General features: G+C 46.6%; 1 protein-coding gene across 5 annotated transcripts in view; it reads left to right on the top strand.

The window, feature by feature from the left end:
- pak3 (p21 (RAC1) activated kinase 3) overlaps window positions 1–15,791 on the top strand; it is a 159,266-nt gene extending 143,475 nt beyond the window's left edge. For 4 of the 5 annotated variants that reach the window (XM_033030803.1, XM_033030806.1, XM_033030805.1 and 1 more), the window contains 4 exons: window positions 4,083–4,182; window positions 5,982–6,178; window positions 9,755–9,892; window positions 15,336–15,422. In XM_033030803.1, the coding sequence (XP_032886694.1) occupies window positions 4,083–4,182; window positions 5,982–6,178; window positions 9,755–9,892; window positions 15,336–15,422 (522 nt within the window). Of the gene's footprint in view, window positions 1–4,082; window positions 4,183–5,981; window positions 6,179–9,754; window positions 9,893–15,335 lie in introns of all 5 variants that reach the window. The other variant, XM_033030804.1, reaches the window with a different exon arrangement.
- The last annotated feature ends 6,076 nt before the right edge of the window (window positions 15,792–21,867 follow it).

The raw sequence follows: 21,867 nt of genomic DNA, 5'->3' as shown, positions 1-21,867 counted from the left end.
ACCGCCATTCAATATGATCATGGCTGATCATCCAACTCAGTATCCTGTACCTGCCTTCTCTCCATACCCTCTGATCCCTTTAGCCACAAGGGCCGTTGCCAAAAATTTCCATCGCCAATATTGGAAGTGACCCCCCTCTGCTCAATAAAAAAAAAAAAGCTTTTTCTTCCATGACCCATATTTGATGGCCATTAATTCTAACCTATCTCTCCCGATCGATAAACCGCCCACTTTTCACTGTTTACCAGAGAGTCAGGAGAAGATTTTATTGTCATAGGTACTGGATACAACAATGACATTCTTACTTGCGGCAGCACAACAGAATATGTAAACATTGTACGCTGTAAACAATGTAATAAACAATCCCCACTCCCCCCCACTCTCCCCCCTCCTTTTTCTCCCTCCCCTTCCCCCCTCCTCCAAACCCTCTCCCCTCCACCCCCTCTCTTCCCCTCCCACCCCCGTGTGTGTGGGGGGTGGTTATTGTGTGTGTGACACTGCATATATATATGTGTGTGTATATATATGTGTGTGTGTGTGTATATATGTATGTATATATGTGTGTGTGTGTGTGTGTGTATATATACATATATATATATATATGTGTGTGTGTGTATATATGTGTGTATATATATCCAAGACATGCGCGCACACATGCACATATTTACGTGCATATAGATATATATATCTGCGTGTGTGTGCATATATATATATATATATATACACTTGTATATGCACGCACACATGCACACACACACACTCACATAAAACCTAAACACCATTATCGCTGGGATATTGCAGCCACACTTGAGTTGGTTTGAAAGGACGTGTGTTTTAGCATCTCATTTTGCTGCCTCTCTCAAATTACCTCTGATCTGCTGTGATAACGGCAGTGGCCAGAATAGTAAATGTGTTATTGTGCCCAACACAAAGAGCTTCACTACCTTTCATTGAATGGAAAAACTGCACTCACCTGAGGATGACACTCGAGTAATTAGGGTGGTGCTTGATGGAGCTGATCAGTCCCGGCTGCCTAATTACTGCAGGAAGTTACAATTCCAGGAGACCATTAACGTCAGGTCGAACCGGGTTGTAATTGTTATAGTTACAAGTCTGCACAAATACACCCAAGGTAGACACAGAGTGTTGGAGTAACTCAGCGGGTCAGGCAGCATCTCTGGATAAAAATAATAGGTGACGTTTTGGGTCAGAACCCTTCTACAGACTCAGGGTCTCGACCCGAAACGTCACCCATTCCTTCTCGCCAGAGATGTTGCATGTCCTGCTGAGTTACTCCAGCTTTTTGTGTCTATCTTCGGTGCATTTCCTTCATGCAGCCTTCATCCTTTCGACTCCCTTTCACCCCTAGCCTTTGTGGCGCTCTCCACCCACCTGCCACTCAAACCCCCACCACCTGTATCCACCTATCACTTCCCTACATCGGCGAGACCAAGCGAAGGTTCGGCGATCGTTTCACTCAACACCTCCGCTCAGTCCTGATCTCCCGGTGGCCCAGCACTTCAACTCCCCCTTCCCATTCCCAATCTGACCTTTCTGTCCTGGGCCTCCTCCATGGTCAGAGTGAGGTTCCAGCGCAAATTGGAGGAACAGCACCTCATATTTTGCTTGGGTAGTTTACACCCCAGCGGCATGAACATTGACTTCTCCAACTTCAGATAGCCCTTGCTTTCCCTCTCTCTCCATCCCCTTCCCCTTCCCAGTTCTCCCATCAGTCTTACTGTCTCTGACTACATTCTATCTTTGTCCCATCCCCTCTCCGATTCAGTCTGAAGAAGGGTCTCGACCCGAAACGTCACCCATTCCTTCTCTCCAGAGATGCTGCCCGTCCCGCTGAGTTACTCCAGCATTTTGTGTCCACCTTCCACTCGTCTGACTTGCTCCACCTCCGCCTCTCTCATTAATATTACCAATGATCTGTCGTAGACTTCCTATGGAGACTGAGAAAAGTCGCCATGTCTCCAGCCACTCTTACCAACCTCTACAGATGCACCGTAGAAAGCATACTGTCGGGTTGTCTCACAGCTTGGGTTGGGAACCGCTCTGCCCAAGACCACAAGAAATTGCAGAGTTCTAGATGTCGCCCAGACCAGACTTCCCACCATTGACTCCGTCTACACTTCATGCTACCTCGGAAAAGCAGCCAACAGCTGCCACAGCCAGACATAAAAACAGTTTTTTTCCACGAGTAGTAGCTCTAATCAATAACCAAAAACCTGTAGCCTCCTTTTGCTCTGGTATTTTATTTGGTTCACATGTGTGATCAATGGTGTTTTATTATTAATGTGTAGTGTTTTATGAGTCATTCGTAACTGTCACCATATGTCATGTTGTCACGTGGGCGGAGCACCAAGGCAAATTCCTTGTATGTGAATACTTGGCCAATAAACTTATTCATTCATTCAACATAATCAAAGACTTGTCCCACCCCAGTCATTCCTTCTTCTCCCGGCTCCCGTCCGGCAGAAGGTACAGAAGCTTGAAAGAGCGCACCACCAGACTCAGGAATAGCTTCTTCCCCTCTGTTATCAGGCTTCTGAACGGTCCCTCGATAAGCTAGGGTACTGTCCGATTCACCTCTACCCCATTGTGGACATTGGACTTTGTCTCTGGAACTGATGCGCTACAATGCTGAGAAACTAGATTCTGCACTCTGTATCTTCCCCATTGCTCCACCTAGTGTACGAGTTTGGCTAGATTATGTTTGTGTATGGTATATATATCTGATTGGATAGCATGCGAGACAAAGCTTTCACTGTACCTCAGTACACGTGACAATAATGAATCTAAACCAGAACGGAGAGGTTTGTATCTCTAGGAAAGAGTGGAGCATTGGCAGTAGTTTAGTATTAGTTCAGCATTAGTTTAGCTGAGGTTTAGCTGAGGTTTAGCATTAGTTGAAAATTAGTTTAGCATTAGATTAGCATTTGTTTAGCATTAGTTTCAAATTAGTTTCGAATTAGTTTCGAATTAGTTTCGCAGTAGTTTAGCTGTAGGTTAGCATGAGTTTAGCATGGGTTTAGCATGGGTTTAGCTTGGGTTTAGCTTGGGTTTACTTTCGGCTTACCTTAGTGACACAGCATGGAAACAGACCCTTCGGCCCACTGAGTCCACGCTGACCATCGAGCACCCGGGTATTCACACTAGTTCTACATAATCCCACATTTGCATCCACTCTCCACACGTGAGAGGCAATGTTAATGTGCATCATCGGAGGTTAGATGGATTTTTCTCTTTCCATCTTCTCACTTAAATCTGGCCTCTTATGCATTCAGGCAGATAGTAAAATCCTAAATGGAAACACAGTCGACCAGAAATGCACAACGTGGAATTTAAAGCCATGGGTGCCCTGTGACATCATGAACCTTGCTGCTAATTAGTTGCGTCATTGATTGATTAGCAAGCTGCAAGGATACAGCCACAGGGAACGCACAAAGTTACAAAATGAAGTGTTTTCATTCTTTGCACGGTGGCACAGCAGTAGAGTTGTGGCCTCACAGCGCCAGAGACCCAGGTTCAATCCTGACTACGGGTGCTGCCTACACGGAGTTTGTACGTTCTCCCTGTGACCCGCGTGGGTTTTCTCCGGGTGCTCCGGTTTCCTCCCACGCTCCAAAGACGTGCAGGTCTGTAGGTCAATTGGCTTTGGTGAAATTGTCGCCAGTGTGTAGGATAGCGCTAGTGTACGGGGTGATCGCTGGTCGGCGCGGACTCGGGGGGCCAAAGGGACTGCTTCCGCGCTGTATCTCTCTAAAGCTTTGTGAAAAATCAAACATCCCCTGGTTAAAACATGGTAAAACCTTGAGTGTGGCACCACCATGTGGTCAAACGGTGAGTTACAGGTTGACGTTTGCTTTGTGACGGAAAGAGTCCTCAACATGATAGACACGAGATGCTGGAGTGAAGAAGGGTCTCGACCCGAAACGTCACCCATTCCTTCTCCCCAGAGATGCTGCCTGTCCCGCTGAGTTACTCCAGCACTTTGTGTCTATCTTCGGTGCAAACCAGCATCTGCAGTTCCTTCCTGCAGCGTTATTAACACAATTCTCTTGTTCTTGTGTCAGTGTTTGCAGGCCTTAGAGTTCCTGCACTCAAATCAGGTTATCCACAGAGACATCAAGAGTGACAACATCCTGCTGGGAATGGACGGGTCCGTTAAATTAAGTAAGTGGAAACAAAAAACGTTCTTTGATTAGCGCGGGTGTTATAGAGTCAATAAGGCCATAAGGAATAGGAGCAAAATTGGTCCATTCAGCCCATCAAGTCTACTCCGCCATTCAGTCATGGCTGATCTATCTCTCCCTCCGAACCCCATTCTCCTGCCGTCTCCCCATAACCTCTGACACCCGTCCTAATCAAGCAGTTACTCCAATATGTTATGGGGAGAAGGCAGGAGAATGGGGTTTGGAGGTAGAGATAGATCAGCCATGATTGAATGGCGGAGTAGACTCGATGGGCTGAATGGCCTAATTCTGCTCCTATTACTTATGGCTACCTGATGCAACAGATTGATTGCTCTTCTACAAAAACAATTCATCGTTCCTTTCACATTCCTCCACACCCCAATTCTCTAGGATAGATAGAAAATGCTGGAGTAACTCAGCGGGTCAGGCAGCATCTCCGGAGAGATGGAATGGGTGACATTTCGGGTCGAGCCGTCTGAGGAAGGGTCTCGACCCGAAACGTCACCCATTCCTTCTCTCCGGAGATGCTGCCTGTTCTACTGAGTTACTCCAGCATTTTGTGTCTTTCTTCGGTGTAAACCAGCATTTGCAGTTCCTTCCTACAAGTTTCTCTAAAGCACGCAAAGTTTTACAAGTGGCATCTACACACAGAGGAACCTGACTGTAGTCTTTCGACTCCAGAGATACAGTGTGGAAACTGGCCCTACGGACCAACATGCCCATACTGGCCAACATGTCCCAGCTATACTAGTCCCACCTGCCTGCGTTTGTTCCACATCCCTCCAAACCTGCCCTATCCCTATAGTTGTCTAACTGTTTCTTAAACATTGGGATGTCCCTGCCTCAACTACCTCCTCTGTCAGCTCGTTCCATACACCCACCACCCTTTGTGTGAAAAAATTACCCCTCAAATTCCTATTAAATCTTTTCCCCTTCACCTTAAACCTATGTCCTCTGGTCCTCGATTCATCTACTCTGGGCAAGAGACTCTGTGCATCTACCCGATCTATTCCTCTCATGATCTTGTACACCTCTATATGATCATCCCTCATCCTCCTGCACTCCAAGGAATAGAGTCCCAGCCTACTCAACCTCTCCCCATAGCCCAGACCCTCTAGTCCTGTCAAGATCCTCGTAAATCTTCTCCGTGCCCTTTCCAACTGGACTGCATCTTCCCTGTAACGCGGTGCCCAGAACTGAACACAATACTCTGAAGTTGCTCCAGCTGCTTGTATCTATCCCAGATCTCTCTAGTTCTGCAACTCTCTCTGGACCAACTGCACCCCCTCCACACACACCTGGATCTCCTGCCAGCAGGCAAGAGATACCGTAGCATCAAAGCCCGGACTACAAGACTGCTAAACAGCTTCCTGCCACAGGCTGTGAGGCTGCTAAACAGTCACTCTGTACTCACAGTCACCTGATTCTGCGGCTTTGCACTGACATTTTAATAACTCTGGCACTGGCCACTCAAATCAGCTGCCCTGGACATTTTAATGATTGGTTTTACTGTATTTTAATGTTGCTGTTTTACCTGCTTTTAACTATTTATACTGTTTCATCAGGGACTGGAGTGTTTTAGTGTTATTATGCGTGAAATGTTTTAAGTTTTATGTGCGATGCTCCGGTATTCCCTGGGAAACGTCTTCTCATTTTGCACTGTACAACTGTTGCTTTGCAAGATGACAATAAAGGTTGATTTGATTTGATTTGATTTAATGCATGTTCTAGCCCCCTGTTAATAATAATAATAACAACTTTTTTTTGGTCAACTTTCAGCTGATTTTGGGTTCTGTGCTCAGATCACGCCTGAGCAGAATAAACGTAGCACGATGGTGGGAACTCCGTACTGGATGGCACCTGAAGTAGTAACACGGAAAGCCTATGGCCCCAAGGTAGACATTTGGTCGTTGGGCATCATGGCGATTGAAATGATTGAGGGAGAACCGCCTTATCTGAATGAAAACCCTCTCAGGGTAAGTTGCTTGTGACAAAACAGAACGTTGGACTCTTAGACTTTAGAGTTGCAGGCCCTTCGGCCCACCGAGTCCGTGCTGACCTAACATCACCCCGTATGCCAGCATTATCCGACACACACTAGGGTCACTTTACAATTTTATCAAAGCCGATCAGCCGCCAAATCTATGGACAAGTCCGTGCTGACCAGCGATCCCCGCACATCAACACTGTCCTGCACACACACCAGGGACAATATACAACCCCACCAGGCCAACGAACACACAAACCTGCCATCTTTGGAGTGAGGGAGGGAACCGGAGCACCCGGAGAAAACCCACACACAGGTCACGGGGAGAACGTGCAAACTCCGTACAGGCAGCACCCGTAGTCAGGATGGAACCTGGGCCTCTGGCGCTGTGAGGCAGCAACTCTACTGCTGCGCCATAGTGCCGGCCCTGTTGCTTGAATACTGCTCATCTTCTGAAGATGTGAGCAAACCCACATGGGTAACAAATCTTCCCAGTTCAGTAATTAATGGAATAATGGTTTGTTGCTGGAGTAACTCAGCGGGTGAGGCTGCATCTTTGGTGATCGTGGGTCGAGACCCTTCCTCAGACTCATTGTTTATATCGGTCACATTCTCCCCCTTCATGCACCCCATTGCCCGACGTTTCAAAGCTTTATTGCTTAACACATGTCAGTAATCAGAAGATCAGCAGAGGAATTCAGCAATTAAATATCCCCCCCCCCCCCCGCCTTCAAGACCCATCTCTTCACCTCTGCCTATCCTTTACCCCACGTCCCCCTCCCTTTTCATCTGTGCATTAATTGCCTCATATTGTGTTTTGTATTGAATTCTGTCTTTACTTTGTGTACTAGTCATGTCTTTACTATTTATTTCATTCCCCTTACATGTTTTTCCTCTACCTCAAATTTTTGTAAGGTGTCCTTGAGACTCTTGAAAGGCGCCCATAAATAAAATTTATTATTATTATTATTATTATTAAACCCACGTCCTCTGATTCTCGATGTTCCTACTCTGGGTAAGAGACTCAGTGCATCTACCCAATCTATTCCTCTCATGATCTTATGCGCCTCTATAAGATCACCCCTCATCCTTCTGCGCTCCAAGGAATAAAGTCCTAGCCTGCTCAACTGCCCTTAGCACAGTCCCTCAAGTCCTAGCAACATCTTGGTAAATCATCTCTGAACTATTTCAAGCCACAGAAGGCTGTGGAGGCCAAGTCAAATGATATTTTTAAGGCGGTGATGAATCGATTCTTGATTAGTACGGGTGTCGGGGGTTATGGGGAGAAGGCAGGAGAATGGGGTTAGGAGGGAGAGACAGATCAGCCATGATTGAATGGCGGAGCAGACTTGATGGGCCGAATGGCCTAAATCTGCTCCTATCACTTATGAAGCTTGACAACATCTTTCCTTCAACACGGTCCAAAACCATAGTATGGTGACCAAAAGTTTAGGTGATTATTAATTCCATAATTAATTCTTGTATTTATTTTTGCCTGTGTAGGATATTTTGTGCAGGTTTTTCAGCGTGGAAATAACGATTCAGCATTAAATACTCACAGAACAATTTCCTTCCCACCTCGTCTCATCTTATCCTTCCAATTTATCACAGAATCCTGCTTGCTAATGTCTGCAACAAACCAGCTGGCACAAACATTCATCACTTTTTAAAAGTAATTGCCCAGAAGACATTTTCAAACATAAGCAGTGGGAATATTTTGCAACTCAGCCCGTCTTTATCCTCCAGTGACCTAGACTGTACGCGGGAATTCAGGGTTGAGTTTGGACTGCATCTTATAGAGGTGTACAAAATCATGAGAGGAATAGATCGGGTAGATCGATGCACAGTTGTAGGAAGGAACTGCAGGTGCTGGTTTGAACCGAAGATAGACGCAAAGTGCTGGAGTAACTCAGCGGGACGGGCAGCATCTCTGGAGAGAAGGAATGGGCGACGTTTCGAGTCGAGACCCTTCCTCAGACTAAATCAGGGGAGAGGGAGACACAGAGCTAAGGAGGTGTTGGGTGTGAAGATGAAACAAAGGGGCTGGAGATCCAGCAAAATGTAGAATAGATGATAGTTCGCTCGGAGAAAGTAACAACAAAGTAAACGGAGAAAAAATGTAAATGAGAACAGTCAGACTAGTCGGAGAACTGGGACAGGGGGAGGGATGGAGAGACAGGGAAGGTAAAGGTGGGTAGATGCACAGAGTCTCTTGCCCAGAGTAGATAAATCATGGACCAGAGGAAATAGGTTTAAGGTGAAGGGGTAAAGATTGAATAGGAATTTGAGGGGTAACATTTTCACACAGAGGATGGTGGGTGTATGGAACAAGCTGCCAGAGGAGGTAGTTGAGGCAGGGACTATCCCAAGGTTTAAGAAACAGTTAGACAGGTACATGGATAGGACAGGTTTGGAGGGATATGGGCCAAATGCAGGCAGGTGGGACTAGTGTAGATGGGACGTGTTGGCTGGTGTGGGCAAGTTGGGCGAAGGGCCTGTTTCACTCTATGACTCTATGAATAGTTTGCTGTTGGCTGTCACTACAGCCCAGGTGCCTTGAGGTCGTACTCTGCTATTTGGCCTCAGCTATTTCAGCGCAGAATCATTTTACCATGAGTCCTGCCGATCCACATGGTTAATTGCCCTACCTCAATGGAGCAGTGGTAGAGTTGCTGCCACAGCACCAGAGACCCAGGTTCAATCCTGACTGCCGGTGCTGTCTGTACGCAGTTTGTATGTTCTCCCCATGACCTGCGTGGGGTTTTCTCCGAGAGCTTCGGTTTCCTCCCACACTCCAAAGACGTACAGGTTTGTAAGTTAATTGGCTTGGTATAAACGTAAATTGTCCTGATTGTGTGTGGGATAGTGTTAGTGTGCGGGGATCGCTGGTCAGTGCTGACTCGGTGGGCGGAAGGGGCTGTTTCCGTGCTGTATCTCTAAACATAGTGTTGATTCACTGCATCTAACAGTCACACACAATAACACCATACATTGCAGAGTTCCCCTATCAGTTTTGCTACATATATTGGCTGCCGTTTATTGCTTGAGTTTAGTTCCATTTGTCCTTAGTAACACCTCACTGGTATCCACAACTCAAAGCAGATCTTTGAAAGAAGAGCATTCTTTGTTTGTATTGTGTGGGAAGGAACTGCAGGTGCAGGTTTAAACCGAAGTTAGACACAAAATGCCGGAGTAACTCAGCGGGAGAGGCAGCATCTCTGGAGAGAAGGAATGGGTGGCCTTTCGGGTCGAAGGTCCTTCTTCAGGCTGAAGGTCGAAGGGCCTGTTTCCACAGTGGGTTTTAGATGGGCAGGTGGCTATGCTGGGTATAGACAATAGTCAATAGGTGCAGGAGTAGGCCATTCGGCCCTTCAAGCCTGTGTATGGAGGGGTAAGGATTACATGAAAGCACAGGAGCTTCAATTCTAGCAGGGATACTGTGGGCTGAAGGGCCTTGGCCATACTGTTCTATGTTATCTGATCAGTGCCTAACATTTCTCTTGAAAGGAACCCTCGCCCTCTGTTAATGAATCAATCTCCTGTTGTTGGTGCCTTTGTTTGCTAGGCTCTGTATTTGATTGCCACCAATGGGACTCCAGAACTACAGAATCCAGAGAAACTGTCGGGAATCTTCCGGGATTTCCTCAATCGCTGTTTGGAGATGGATGTGGAGCGTCGAGGCTCGGCCAATGAGCTCCTGCAGGTTCTGTATATTACACTTTTCTACCACTCAAGGGCTTGGAGAGAAAATGGGGCAATGCTCGGGAAGAGGAGAAGCAGTTGTAGAGTCATAGAGTGATACAACGTGGAAACAGCCCCCTCAGCCCAACTTGCCCAAACCAGCCAACATGTCCCAGCTACACTAGTCCCACCTGCCCGCCTTTTGTCCATATCCATTCAAACCTGTCCCATCCATGCACCTGTCTAACTGTTTCTTAAACATTGGGATATTCCCAGCCTCAACTACCTCCTCTGCAGCTTGTTCCATACACCCACCACCCCTTGTGTGAAAAAGTGACCCCTCAGATTCCTATTAAATCTTTTCCCCTTCACCTTAAACCTATTCATCCACTCTGAGCAAGGGACTCTGTGCATCTACCCAATCTATTCCTCTCATGATCTTATACACAGTTAGGCTTGGGTTTCGGCCTATTACTGAGGTACAGTGAAAAGCAGTCCTGAGCTACTATCTACCAAGTTGGTCTTCATCTTTCTTGTCTATCTTCCATGTTGACCTCGCTGTCATCGTCCGTCCTGAAAAGGACGCAAGCTTCCGGCAACAATCAGTGGGAGCCATCACTTGTGGCAGTAGATGATGGTGGTAGCAGAATTAGCTCAGGATACTTCCAGTTTCCAGCCCCGCGACGTGGACGCTTCTGCTATGGGGCCACCTCATTGACCTGTAGATAACTCCCATTAGGGTCTTTCCACCCTTACAATTCCTCAGTTCTATCCATACTGACTCCACATCTCCTATTTCAATGTCACCCCTCGCAAGGGCCTGAATTTCATCCCTCACCAACAGAGCCACCCCACCCCCTCTGCCCACCTGTCTGTCTTTTTGATAGGACGTATATCCTTGAATATTCAGTTCCCAGCCCTGGCCCTCTTGCAGCCATGTCTCTGTAATTCCCACAACATCATGCTTGCCAATTTCTAGCTGAGCCTCAAGCTCGTCCATGTTATTTCTTATACTTCGCGCATTCATATACAACACTTTAACCGGTATTCACCTCCCCTCACACCGGTCACTATTGGCCCTGACCTTACTCTCTTATCCCTTCTCGAACTTTCCTTCCCATTAATTCAGGAATCTTTTGTACTTTTTCCTGTAGCCACTTCCCCTTTAACTCCATCTTTATACTCCCAATTTGTCAATCCCTCCCCCCACTATTTAGTTTAAACCCACACGTGTAGCCCTAGCAAACCTGCCTGCCAGAATGTTGGTCCCCCTCCAGTTAAGGTGTAACCCGTCCCTTTTGTACAGGTCACCCCTACCCCAGAAGAGACCCCAGTGGTCTATAAAGCTAAATCCTTTCTCCCTACACCAGCCCCCTCAGCCACACATTCAGATCCCCTATCTCCCTGTTCCTGGGTAAAGGGACAGATAGAGAATGCAGGATATAGTTATCTGAGGGCAATTTACACAAGCCAATTAACTTACAAATCCACATGTCTTTGGAGTGCGTGAGGAAACCAGTGGAAACCCATAGGTCTCAGGGATAACGTGCAAACTCCGCACAGACAGCACCCGCAGTCAGGATCAAACCTGGATCTCTGGCTCTGTGAGGCAGCGACTCTACCACCGTGCTGCCCTTGCTCCAGTTGCTTAAGGGTGAACTGGTCAGCTTCAATCAGCGGTTTTAGCCTCCCTGCCACAGAGGGCAGTGGAGGCCAAGTCACTGGATGGATTTAAGAGAGAGTTAGAAAGAACTCGCGGGTCTAGTGGAATCAAGGGATATGGGGAGAAGGCAGGCATGGGTTACTCACGCCCGTACGAAGCTTTTCAAAAAGGGGGGTGGCATGACAGGATTACAAAAAACTTAATGTGAAATAATGTGTGCGCTGCGCACATCACAAGCGCGAAGCGTGAAGTCCCTCGATGCCGTGGTCCAGGGCCTGCTTAAGGGAACCCCTGAAAGCTCTGGGGTTTTAGATGCTCTCTGATGCATTCTGAGCCTTGTTTTGGAGCATATTTGCACCAAATTTATGAGCAATATTTCAGAAATGTACAGGAATCTGAGAGGTAGCTTTTTCACACAAAGGGTGCTGGGTGTATGTAACGAGCTGCCAGAGGAGGTAGTTAAGGCTGGGACTATCCTAATGTTTAAGAGACATTTGGACACGTACATGGATAGGACAGATTTAGATGGATATGGGCCAAACGCGTGTGAGTGGGACTAGTTTAGATGGGACATGTTGGTCGGTGTGGGCAAGTTGGGCTGAAGGGCCTATTTCCACACTGCATCATTCTATGACTAAAAAGTTAAGAAGAAAAATGCATGTAGATAAGTAGAACAGATTTGAAAGAGGAGTGAAATGTAAAGGAAGAGAGAGGTTTATGGGTGGAAAGGAACATAGGAAAGGAGGGGGGAGAGTGGGCTTGGGCAGATGGGTGAAGGGAAAATAGACACAAAGTGCTGGAGTAACTCAGTGGGTCAGGCAGCATCTGCGGAGAATATGAATAGGCGACGTTTCACAGAATGCTGGAGTAACTCAGTGGGTCAGGCAGCATCTGTGGAGAACATGGACAGGTGACGTTTCACAGAGTGCTGGAGTAACTCAGCGGGTCAGGCAGCATCTCTGGAGAAAAGGTATAGATTATATTTCGGGTCAAGACCGTTCTTCAGTAATATTCATGATGTGACATGCATAGACATTCCTGAATGTTACCCAAACCATCGTGAGCTACTTTGTTACGGTGCTTGCCCTCTCCTATAACGTCTCTGCTGCCTTGGGTGATGCAGGACAGGACACAAGCTTTGGGACACGGTGTGAAGCTGTTGCCGTCTGTCCCAAATGGTAAAAACCTGGATAGAGTGGATTTGGAGAGGATGTTTCCACTAGTGGGAGAGTCTAGGACCAGTGGCCATAGCCTCAGAATTAAAAGACATTCCTTTAGGAAGGAGATGAGCAGGAATTTCTTAAGTTAGAGGGTGGTGAACTGTGGAATTCATTGCCACAGACAGCTGTGGAGGTCAAGTCAATGGACATTTTTCAGGAGGAGATTGATAGATTCTTGATTGATACGGGTGTCAGAGGTAATGGGGAGAAGGCAGGAGAATGGGTTTGAGAGGGAAAGATAGATAGTCATAGAGTGATACAGTGTGGAAACAGGCCCTTCAGCCCAGCATGTCTCATCTGCACTAGTCCCACCTGCCCACGTTTGATTCATATCCCTCCGAATCTGTCCTATCCATGTACCTGTCTAACTGTTTCTTAAATGTTGTGATAGTCCCTGCCTCAACTACCTCCTCTGGCAGCTTGTTCCATACACCTACCACCCTTTGTGTGAAAAACATACCCCTCAGATTCCTATTAAATCTTTTGCCCTTCACCTTAAACTTATGTCCTCTGCTCCTCGATTCACTTACTCTGGGCAAAAGACTCAACCATATCTATCCAAATCATGATTTTATACACCTCTATTAGATCATCTCTCATCCTCCTGTGCTCCATGAAATAGAGTCCCAGCCTACTCAACCTCTCCCTATAGCTCTGGCCCTCTAGTCCTGGCAACATCCTCGTAAATCTTCACTGTACCCTTTCCAGTTTGATGACATATTTCCTATAACATGGTGCCCAGAACTGAATACAATACTCTGAATGCAGCCTCACCAACTTCTTATGCAACTGCAACATGACCTCCCAACTTTTATACTCAGCCTGACCCGCTGAGTTACTCCAGCACTCTGTGAAACGTCATAGAACAGGGCAAGATTAGCAAGTTTGCTGATGATACAGAAGTGAGTGGTTTTGCAGATAGTGAAGGTGGTTGTGAAAGATTGCAGCAGGACCTGGATCAATTAGCCAGGTGGGCAGAGGAATGGTTGATGGTTGCATGGTTCCTTGAAGGTCGTGTCGCAGGTATATCAGGTGGTCAAAAGTATTTTGGCACTTTGGCCTTCATCAGTCAGAGTATTGAGTATAGAAGTTGGGAGATCTTTCCTTCTCAAACCCATTCGCCTGCCTTCTCCCCATTACCTCACACACCCGTATCAATCAAGAATCTATCAATCTTCTCCCAGTGGGGGTGGCGTGGTCCCAGCGGGGGTCAGCAGGGGTGGCATGGGCCCAGTGGGGGTCAGTGGGGGTGGCGTGGGCCCAGTGGGGGTGGCGTGGGCCCAGCGGGGGTCAGTGGGCCCAGCCGGGTTCAGCGGGGGCCCAGCTTGGGTCAACTGGCATGGGCCCAGCGGGGGTGGCGTGGGCCCAGCGGGGGTGGCGTGGGCCCAGCGGGGGTGGCGTGGGTCCAACAGGGGTGGCGTGGGCCCAGCGGGGGTCAGCGGGGATGGTGTGGGTGGAAGATGGCTTGGGCCCCGGCGACGGGAGAACGGAGAACTGTCCGTTTCCAAAGTGAAAATGCTGATTTTATTTTTTCCGATTTTTTTTTTTTTTTTTTTTTTGGATTTATTCTTACTCTGGGGGGGAAAAAGGGGGGTGTGGTCGCACTCAGCCATGATCACAATGAATGGCGGTGCTGGCTCGAAGGGCCGAATGACCTCCTCCTGCACCTATTTTCTATGTTTCTATGTTTAGTCTAGTTTAGAAAAACTGCGCGGAAACAGGCTGTTCAGCCCACCGAGTCCGCTCAGACCAGCGATCCCCGCACACTAACACTATCCCACGCACACGAGGGTTAATTTATATTTACACCAAAGCCAATTAACCGGCAAACCTGTACGTCTTTGGAGTGTGGGAGGAAACCGAAGATCCCGGAGAAAACCCACGCAGGTCACGGGGGGAACGTACAAACTCCGTACGGACAGCACCCGTAGTCAGGATCGAACCCGGGACCCTTGCGCTGTGAGGCAGCAACTCTACCGCTGCGCCACCGTGCCGCATTGTAATTGCATTCTACTGTTTCATCACCTTGGTTTTCAAGGCCAATTGCAGCAATGTTGCAGTTGTAATTAATTATGTGGAGGTGATGATTAGAGGGCTTTGGGCATAATGCAGGTAAATTGGAACAGCCCATTGTGCCAATTTGGCCGGCATGGACATGATGGGCCGAAGGGCCTGTTTCCCTGCCGTACAGCTCTCTGATTCTACATTACTTAGTTTAGTTTAGAGATACAGTGCGGAAACAGGCCCTTCTTCCCACCGAGTCCGCACCGACCAGCGATCACCCCGTACACTAGCACTATCCGACACTAGGGACAATTTACAATTCATACTGAAACCGATTAGCCAGCAATCCTGTACGTCTTTGGAGTGTGGGAGGAAACCGGAGCACCCGGAGAAAACCCACGCAGGTCACGGGGAGAGCGTACAAACTCCGTACAGACATCACCCGTAGTCAGGATCGAACCGGGGTCTCTGGCACTGTGAGGCAGCAACTCTACCGTTGCCCCTAAACTCGTTACTGAAACAATGACCCTTTCTTCTCGCCGTGCTTGTGTGCCAACGTGCTCTCTTCTCTTCCGCAGCACCCGTTCCTGAAATTTGCGAAGCCGCTCTCCAGCCTCGCCCCCCTGATCATCGCGGCGAAGGAAGCCGTGAAGAACAACCGCTAGGACAAGGGAGGCTCGTCTTCCTCGCCCCTCTTCCCCTCCCCCCCACCCACACCCCCCCCCCTCCCTCGCTCCTGCCGTGAAGTGGGGCCGAAACAGAGCTGGACTGTGTCTCTCACTTGGAGAGATCTCCGCTACAAGACTGAGAAAGCTAGCACAGTAATGGGGTACCGCAGTGATGTTTCCATTCACCTGGACATCTCGTTTGATGCCACCTTGATTCCTCATTTCAATCAGAGTTGCCCGTATCGATAAGGCATTGTCTCTTCCTTTTCCACTCCCTTTTCTTGTTTCTCTCCCTCCCTCCCTCTTTCCTTCTCTCTCCCTCTCTTTCCTTCTCTCTCTCTCTCCCTCTCTCTCTCTCCCCCTCTCTCTCTCTCTCTCCCCCCTTTCCCTCTCTCCCTCTCCCCCTCCCTCTCTCTCTCTCCCCTCCCTCTCTCCCCCCCCCTCTCTCTCCCCTCTCCCCCTCTCTCTCTCCTCCTCCCTCTCCACCCTCCAAAGGTACAGAATAATTTATTTTCCTTTTTTTTTAACCATTCGGTTGTTTTGGCGGTGTAAATGGAGACCGTGACCCGTTTTGTTAACCTCTCCCGGGTTTACGAAAGACTGGTGGCTGTAAACAGTAGCTAATGCGTGAAGCCTACCAGAAAAGCGATTTAAAAAAACAACAAAACCTTCCAGACATTGTTATGTAAATGTCTGGACAATTCCATGTCCCAGTGACTACAAAACCATGCCATGCTTCCAGAAGAGACATGTTCAGTCAGACTAAATAAAAGAGGCCTTAAGTTCTTCGGTATTGTTTTATAACACATTTGCAGTGCTGTGAAAAAAGACGTTTTCATTCCTTTTGTGTATATATATATTTTATACAGGTTTCAAGCCTATTTCTCGATATTTCTTTAGTATATTGTCTTAATATTTATTAATAATGGAATCGGGACTGTTGGCTTTTTTGTTGGATGTATTGTTTTTTTTTGTTTGTGTTGTTATTTCTTTACGGATGACCACAGTATTCTGGAGAGGTTCCATTTCCATTGCTATGAAACCGATCGGGTGACTTGGGCTCAACAGAGAGCGTACTTTGTTAAAGCCGTTCAAAGCAAAAGGAAAGACTCTAAATGTGTTCTGACCTGATTGCAATGAGGAAGCAGACTGCCCAAACATTGGTAACCTTGCCAGGATAGTCAGGCCAAAATGTTTCAGGCAAGAGAAAGACACAAAGTGCCCTGATTGAATGCATTAAGGAGGCCGTCAGCCCAGATATTAGCAACTTGGCCCAAATGGAGAAAGCCTAGTCCTCCAGTACTGAATCTATCAGGTTGTGATGGGTTCCATTTGGCATGGAGATCTCAAAGGATTGAAATAGAATTAGTGTGTGTGTGTGTTTATGGATTAATTTTTCTCACGTGGGTTTTCCGAGACGAGAGGAGATAGTTAACGACAATAATGAGGCAAGATGAATTGAGGTGACCAAAATATGAATCGATCACTCTATACCCCACACACCACCATCACCACCTGCCCTTTGCCCACATCCATCCAAGCACCAGAGGGCAGAAAATAAAGCCGTCCCTTTCATCAGCGTTATCCACCCGTGCTCGACAAACAAAGCTGTCTACTATTTGCACTTTTAAATAAGTAGGAAGGAACTGAGGATGCTGGTATAAACCGAAGATAGACACAAAGTACTGGAGTAGCTCAGCGGGACAGGCAGCATCTCTGGGGAGAAGAAATAGGTGATGTTTCGTCACCCATTCCTTCTATCCAGAGATGATGCCTGTCCCGCTGAGCTACTCCTGCATTTTGTGTCTATCTGATGTTTTAAATAAATTTGATTCTTATCAGGGTGCACGTTTTAAAACTAAACTCATCAGCACATTCCCCTCGATAATAATTTGATCTTCAGCCTTCCTGGCTGTTTATATTTTGCACTGGGTAACTGCTTTGTTTGATTTCTGGCTGAAGACCTTTTAATTTTACAGAGCTGGGATGTTAATTGAAAGGTGCGGATGTTGGTTTACACCGAAGATGGGCACAAAATGCTGGAGTAACTCAGCGGGACGTGCAGCATCTCTGGAGGGAAGGAATGGGTGACGTTTCGGGTTTCGGGTCGAGACCCTTCTTCAGACTCGAGTCTTCTTTGGTCTGACCTGAAACGTCACCCATTCCTTCTCTCCAGAGATGCTGCCTGTCCCGCTGAGTTACTCCAGCATTTTGTGTTGATCGAAAGGGGTGTGCCCTGGGAGAAAGGACAAGGCAGAATTATGTGACTTGAGCACTCTCTGTTCTCCACGGAACCTGTTTGGCAGATGTCCAAGTATGTATTTTCTACCAGCTTGCCACGTCAACTCATGTTGCCAATGGTCTTCAGCCCAGGCTGGTGTAAGATTCATTTTATGATACCTCTCTATCAAAGAAAGTCAACCTTATCTGCGACTAAAAGCCTTTAAGGACTCTTCAATCAGACCAAAGACCGTGGGAAATAGATAAACACTTTGGACAGGTTGTTTGCTCTGAAAGAAAAGAATAATGGACAAAGATGGAGTTTGAAGGAGTAGCCTGACATTAGAAAGACTTATCGTATGAGAGGACAACTATTTGGTTATGAGATTTGTTTTAATGGATTGTTCTGTCAAACAGGAAGAACAGTATCTTTTAGTGCAGCTGATAAATGACTTTCAAAGATCTCGATTATGTTGGAAACCGAGATGGACATTAATCAAAGCGGGCAATGTGGTCATCCGAATGTGGTGACTTCTTCCTTCTGGTGACAGGGTTGGTTTGGTCCATGATGGTATATCCTTTCCCCCAATCTCCCAAGAGCTGACAATGTAGGGTCACAGTACGCAGTCATACACACACACACACACACGCGCACACACACACACACACACACACACACACACACACACACACACACAAACACACACACACACACACACACACACACACACACACACACACACACACGCGCGCACACACACACACACAAACACACGCACACACTTAGTGGGAACCTGTTGTCTGATGCATTTTGATGGTTAGTGTAGGAAGGAACTGCAGATGCAGGTTTAAACCGAAGATGGACACAAAAAGCTGGAGTAACTCAGCGGGACAGACAGCATCTCTGGAAACAAGGATTAGATGGCATTTCGGGTCGAGGCCTTTCCTCAGTCTCGACCTGAGATGTCACCTATTCCTTTTCTCCAGAGATGCTGTCTGACCCACTGAGTTACTCCAGCTTCTTGTACCTCGATGGTTGTCATACTGAATGATAAACCGATGAAAGAAACAGGTCAAACACAATGTGCTTCGAGGGTCAATGGTTTTTCGTCAATGGTGAGGATGGTGTGTTAAAGTTATTCAGTAAGACTGCAGGCTCCCATGAGCTTGTTCAGCCATATCCGTGTACACCCTCAGAGAGATGTAGGAATTACCAGAAAGCATGCAGGAGAGCTAATTTTCCTTGCGTCGTCTGTGAATTGGAGTTAAAAATGATGGCAATAGTTGTGTTTTGTGTTTGGTTTTTCCAAATGTGTTTATGTGATACCTTCACACGAGCTTCAGAAACCCGTTTGCAATTAATTGTTAGTTCACAAAGATCTTTTATTTCTAAAAATCAGACAAAGATGTTCGTTATCTTCCATTTGAGCAGTATTAAGAATCCGTGGCCTTGTGCGAAAGAAGTGTCAAAGTTAATTCTTTCCAAAATAAAACTGTGTTCAAAGGCCGACCAACGGGGAAAAGGTTCGTTTAAGGTTTTAGTACATTTCCCACACATGGTGAGAGCATTCCTTTGTAAAACTTGTGTCTTCCTTCTGGGTGCGGAAAGGTTTTGTCCAAATTTGACCAAATTTAAGGATGCAACATCATATTTCAAAATCTCCAGTGCTTTTGGATTGTTGTCAGGAGAAAATAAATGCCATTTTTTTCTAGATTTGGTCAGCAATGTCATACGGACCTTTGTAGATCAGGAGGTCCCAGATCCCAGATTCAGTCCGTGTTCTGTGCTAAGTTTAGTACGGGTGCTATCATAAGCAAAATCTTTGGGCCATGGCTCAGGATAAAGATCAGGCACCTTTTCAGTAAAATGAGTTGGAAGGAACTGCAGATGCTGGTTTACACCGAAGATGGGCACAGATTGTTGGAGTAACTCAGCGGGACAGGCAGCATCTCTGGAGAGAAGGAATGCCTGACGTTTTGGGTTCCGGCTCGAGACCCTTCTTCAGACTCGATCTGACCCGAAACGTCGCCCGTTCCTTCTCTCGAGAGATGCCGCCCGTCCCACTGAGTTACTCCGGCATTTTGTGTCCATTTGCAGCAGAATGATTTCATCCTGGAACAACCTGCTTCAAAGACCGTTCTTTTTGTAACATGGCAAAGAAGTGGCCAGGCGGACCTGTGAACCTAGTAGGAAGTTGACATAAGCTATGACATAGGTAGCAAAGTTCATCTGGTGCCTTTTAAACTGTGTTCCATGTGCAACTGTGCTGTCAGGCAGGGTGAATAAAAGGAATTTATGTTTTATTTGTTCAATCTTTTTTTCTTAAAAAAAGAAAAAAAATCATAATTAACCCATTCGTGAAATAGTCCGTTTATCATCTTGGAATGAATTCTTCAGCCAGTCTCATCAACACCGCAGAAGCAAATATTTTCATTTTAGTTATTTTCTTAAAAATCATGATTTCTAAGTATATAAGCAGAAGACAGTTGTACATATTCCGGTAGTACTCTGATTTAGACAATGGACAATAGATTTAAGAGCAAAACTTAATCAAGCAATGTTTTCACGCACTTGTGTCGGAAGGAGCTGCAGATGCTGGCTTCGCCCGAAGATGGACACAAAATGCTGGAGTAACTCAGCGGGGACAGGCGGCGTCTCTGGAGAGAAGGAATGGGTGACGTTTCGGGTCAAGAAGAAGGGTCTCTCGACCCGAAACGTCACCCATCCCTTCTCTCCAGAGACGCTGCCTGTCCCCGTGAGTTACTCCAGCATTTTGAGTCTATCATTCTTTTAACGGACTTCCTTAAGATCCATTCCAAGTTTTTTTTTAAAATCATTCCCAACTCTGTCGCACACGCTAGTAATAATGTCCGTCACTTTCCATCCTGCGACGTAACACAAAGCAGATTATCACTGATGTCTTTATTTAAGAATGTAAAAAAATATTGTCACTGGCTCATGAAAGTATCATAAGAACAACTTGAAGAGATGCTGAATGTCATACATTCAAACATAGGAAAAACCCAAACTGGAAGAGATTTGGGTATTGGTGTTCACTGTCTCATGACATTGTTTATTTTGTTCCTATTTCTTTGCCTATTTGTCCTCTTTTGGAAGAAGTGTTACCTGTATATTTGACATGAAAAATTCCTCTACTGTGAAAATGATTTTTTTTTAAAAGAGGTACTCTGGAATTTTTTCTTTTTTTCTTTGATGACTTTTTATTTAATTTGGGGATAAAGCTGGAAACAACTTTGTTACGCACACAGTCCCAGACCTCAGCATTGCAGCAATGTTGCTGGTTTGTTGGGATTTATTTTTTCCGTCTGGTCTCCCAATGTTTCAGATGGGCCGAAGCATTAGAGGTGATTCATTTAAACCGTGGATTGTGCATGAATATGTCTTTAGTGTTTAAAAGAAAAGCCACAAAAAAATTGGAGTTTGAAGCTTTGGCCTAAAGTATTGCAAATAAAGATCATTTAAACAACTAATGTCTCTGTCATGCTCCATTTTTAATATTTCCAATTATGATTTAATGAACACTTTATCATCGCATGTACCCTAGGTACAGTGAACTTCTTTGTTGTTGCATACAATCCGTTAAAAAATCATACAGCAGACTTCACCAAGGCAGTGAAGTCCCCCCCCCCCCCCCCCCCCCATCAGTCTGTAGAAGGGTCTCGACCCGAAACGCCTCCTATTCCTTTGCTCCATAGATGGTGCCTCACCCGCTGTGTTTCTCCAGCATCTACCCTCTCTGTTGCCATCAGCCACCCAGCCGGGTCCTTCTTCATTCTCAGCGGCCCCCAAGACCGGGTCCCTCTTGGTTCTCTCAGCAGCCCATCGGTCTTTCGGCTCCACGGGGCACATCCAAGGAGTCTTCTGCCGCTGCACGGGCATCGCGGAAGCCTATCGTTCTTTGCTTTAATATATGGAACATAGAACAGAACAGCACAAGAGCAAGGCCCATCAACTCACAATGTATGTACTGAACATGGTATCAGAACGTGTAGCTGCCACCCCATAATCCACGTCCCTCCATTCCCTGTATATCCACTAGCCCACCCAACCCTCTCTTCAAATGTCACTATGGATCCTGCCTCCACCAGTGCCAACAGCAGCACATTCCAGGCACCTACCACCCACTGTGTAAAAAAAAAAGTTGCCCCGCACAACTCCTTTAAACATTGCCCCTCTAACCTTGAAGCTATGCCCTCTAGT

Source organism: Amblyraja radiata, chromosome 12 (genome assembly GCF_010909765.2).
Source record: "Amblyraja radiata isolate CabotCenter1 chromosome 12, sAmbRad1.1.pri, whole genome shotgun sequence".
NCBI classification, from domain to species: domain Eukaryota; kingdom Metazoa; phylum Chordata; class Chondrichthyes; order Rajiformes; family Rajidae; genus Amblyraja; species Amblyraja radiata.
This window is presented reverse-complemented; position numbering and strand designations above follow the sequence as displayed.